The sequence below is a fragment of the Apium graveolens genome, chromosome 10 (assembly GCF_009905375.1).
Source record: "Apium graveolens cultivar Ventura chromosome 10, ASM990537v1, whole genome shotgun sequence".
In the NCBI taxonomy this organism is placed as follows: Eukaryota; Viridiplantae; Streptophyta; class Magnoliopsida; order Apiales; family Apiaceae; genus Apium; species Apium graveolens.
Window position 1 is genome coordinate 196745515 of NC_133656.1, and position 2000 is coordinate 196747514.

The 2000-nt window shown below is 35.8% G+C and overlaps 1 protein-coding gene across 1 annotated transcript; it reads left to right on the forward strand.

Annotated features, from left to right (window-relative positions):
• The first annotated feature begins 435 nt into the window (after positions 1 to 435).
• Positions 436 to 1259, forward strand: LOC141692414 (auxin-responsive protein SAUR50-like). The gene has a single exon (XM_074497242.1). It carries the CDS (start codon positions 623 to 625, stop codon positions 908 to 910), a length of 288 nt encoding a protein of 95 aa, XP_074353343.1. The 5' UTR covers positions 436 to 622; the 3' UTR covers positions 911 to 1259.
• Positions 1260 to 2000: the final 741 nt, after the last annotated feature.

Sequence of the window (2000 nt, forward strand, 5' to 3'; positions counted from 1 at the left end):
ACTAAAATCGTTGGAGGACAACTCATCAGCAGGCTTAACTCATCAAGTATCGAAAACTGTCTTAATTTACTTGTGTCAATAGTCTTTTTGATCTCCAGTTTGTGTTTGCTGTTTAAATGCTAGAAAATCCCTCCACATCTTGATCAACTTCACATCTAAATACAGGTAGTCTGCAGCAAATATCGTTCCAGTGTTCCACCAACTAGCTCCTACCCATTTCTAATACAAGCCTTCATATATATCTAATCATCTACTTTAATACATCCTCATAAATTGTCTTGACACCAAATTATTTATGATAGAGATGTTGCAACTGTCACAGATAGAGGTGCCGGGAGGATCTAAATTGCATTATAGAAGGGGCAACATATTCAAAAAGCCTATCAAGTTTATTGTCCCCACAATGTCGCGCTACATATACTTCAAACGAAAAACATCCATGGCCTATCCTTTGCCCTTTGCCTCATTCCCTACACGACCCCTTCTCTCGTAAATATTGTCCAGGTCTTCCTCTGTAGCTAAGTCTCCATATATACCCTTCACAAGCCCTCTATTCTCTTCACCACCCTCATTTCAATATTCATAACATTCCATTACTTTCATCTATCAAAATTTGAAGCAAATGGCTGTTCTCAAGAAAATTCTCAAGAGATGTTCTAGCTTAGGAAAGAAACAGGAGTACGACAACGACTGTGGCCTTCCGATGGATGTACCAAAAGGCCACTTCGCGGTTTATGTTGGAGAAAACAGAAGTAGATATGTAGTGCCAATATCATTTTTAACACATCCGGACTTTCAATGTCTTCTTCAACAAGCTCAAGAAGAGTTTGGCTTTGCACATGATTTTGGACTCACCATTCCTTGTGAAGAAGTAGTTTTTGAGTCCTTGACTTCAATTTACAGATGCTGAAGTTTTCTAATTATTTTGTTGGTGTGAGAAGTTAAAGATGCTCAAACATTCGTTAGATGAGAGAGATGGTCAAGATGAAACAGCTGTAGCCTTTGTGATATTGCTAGCTATAAGCTGGTTCTCTTTTTTTTACATCTTTCCTTCATATTCGATTGATTCTGAAGCTATTTTTTCCGGAGTCCATTAATTTTATGGATTCCTAGTTTTATGACTCTAATGCAGAACCGTGATTTTTTTTTGGTTTAAATTAGTTTTTAGAAGCATAAGCTTTGTGTTTTCCTCATATGAAGAGGTGTTTATTGCACCTTGTAAGTGGAACTCGATGTTAATGATAGATGGCTTATTGTCACCCTCTTGTTTGATATAGTTAGATGTTTTTATACAGTTTATTTGTTTATGTGAGTGTGCCAGTGTGCATTAAATCCATCGGACACCCCTGACTTGTTCCATGTTTTGACATAAACTACTGCAAAATAAAACTTGAAGGATATCAAAAGAAGCAAAAACCTTAGAAATTCTTAACAGTGTTAGAAATTGCCTGCTACTGCTGTAAATCTGATTTTTCAATAAATATTGATTGAAAAGCAAAAGTATTCCCGACCATGACTCGTTCCATCCAAAATCACCCAACCTAATTCCATGATTGTCGTAGGCTCTACTGATCATTTTACAGTAATGTTAGTCTCTGTGATACTAGTTCAGAATCACTGACCTAGAAATGAAAAAGGAAGAATGAGAGAGAGAGAGAGAGAGAGAGAGAGAGAGCTCAATTACAATACTCCTATTATCTTGTATCTCCTAATGAGATAATCTGAAATTAAGAAGAAATGAAAATGAAACAAATTTGACAAAAATTGAAATAACAATGTCTGGCGCCAAAACTGGATTCCAAATTCTGTTATTTCTGTTATTTGCAAATTTAATATAATCTTTCCTAAATTATAAGAAAAATTCAATTTTTGAAAGCTTCCCCTAACATACTCTGCACCTTCAAAAGGTGATCCTCGAGATAGTTTTTTCATTACACAGAAATGGATTCCAGAGGAAAATGAGGAAACTTTTGTTAAAAGTTTCAGCAGCCTCCAAATAA

Excerpts from the sequence above, each read along its gene's own strand:
- LOC141692414 (XM_074497242.1), top strand. The coding sequence starts at position 623 with ATGGCTGTTCTCAAGAAAATTCTCAAGAGATGTTCTAGCTTAGGAAAG.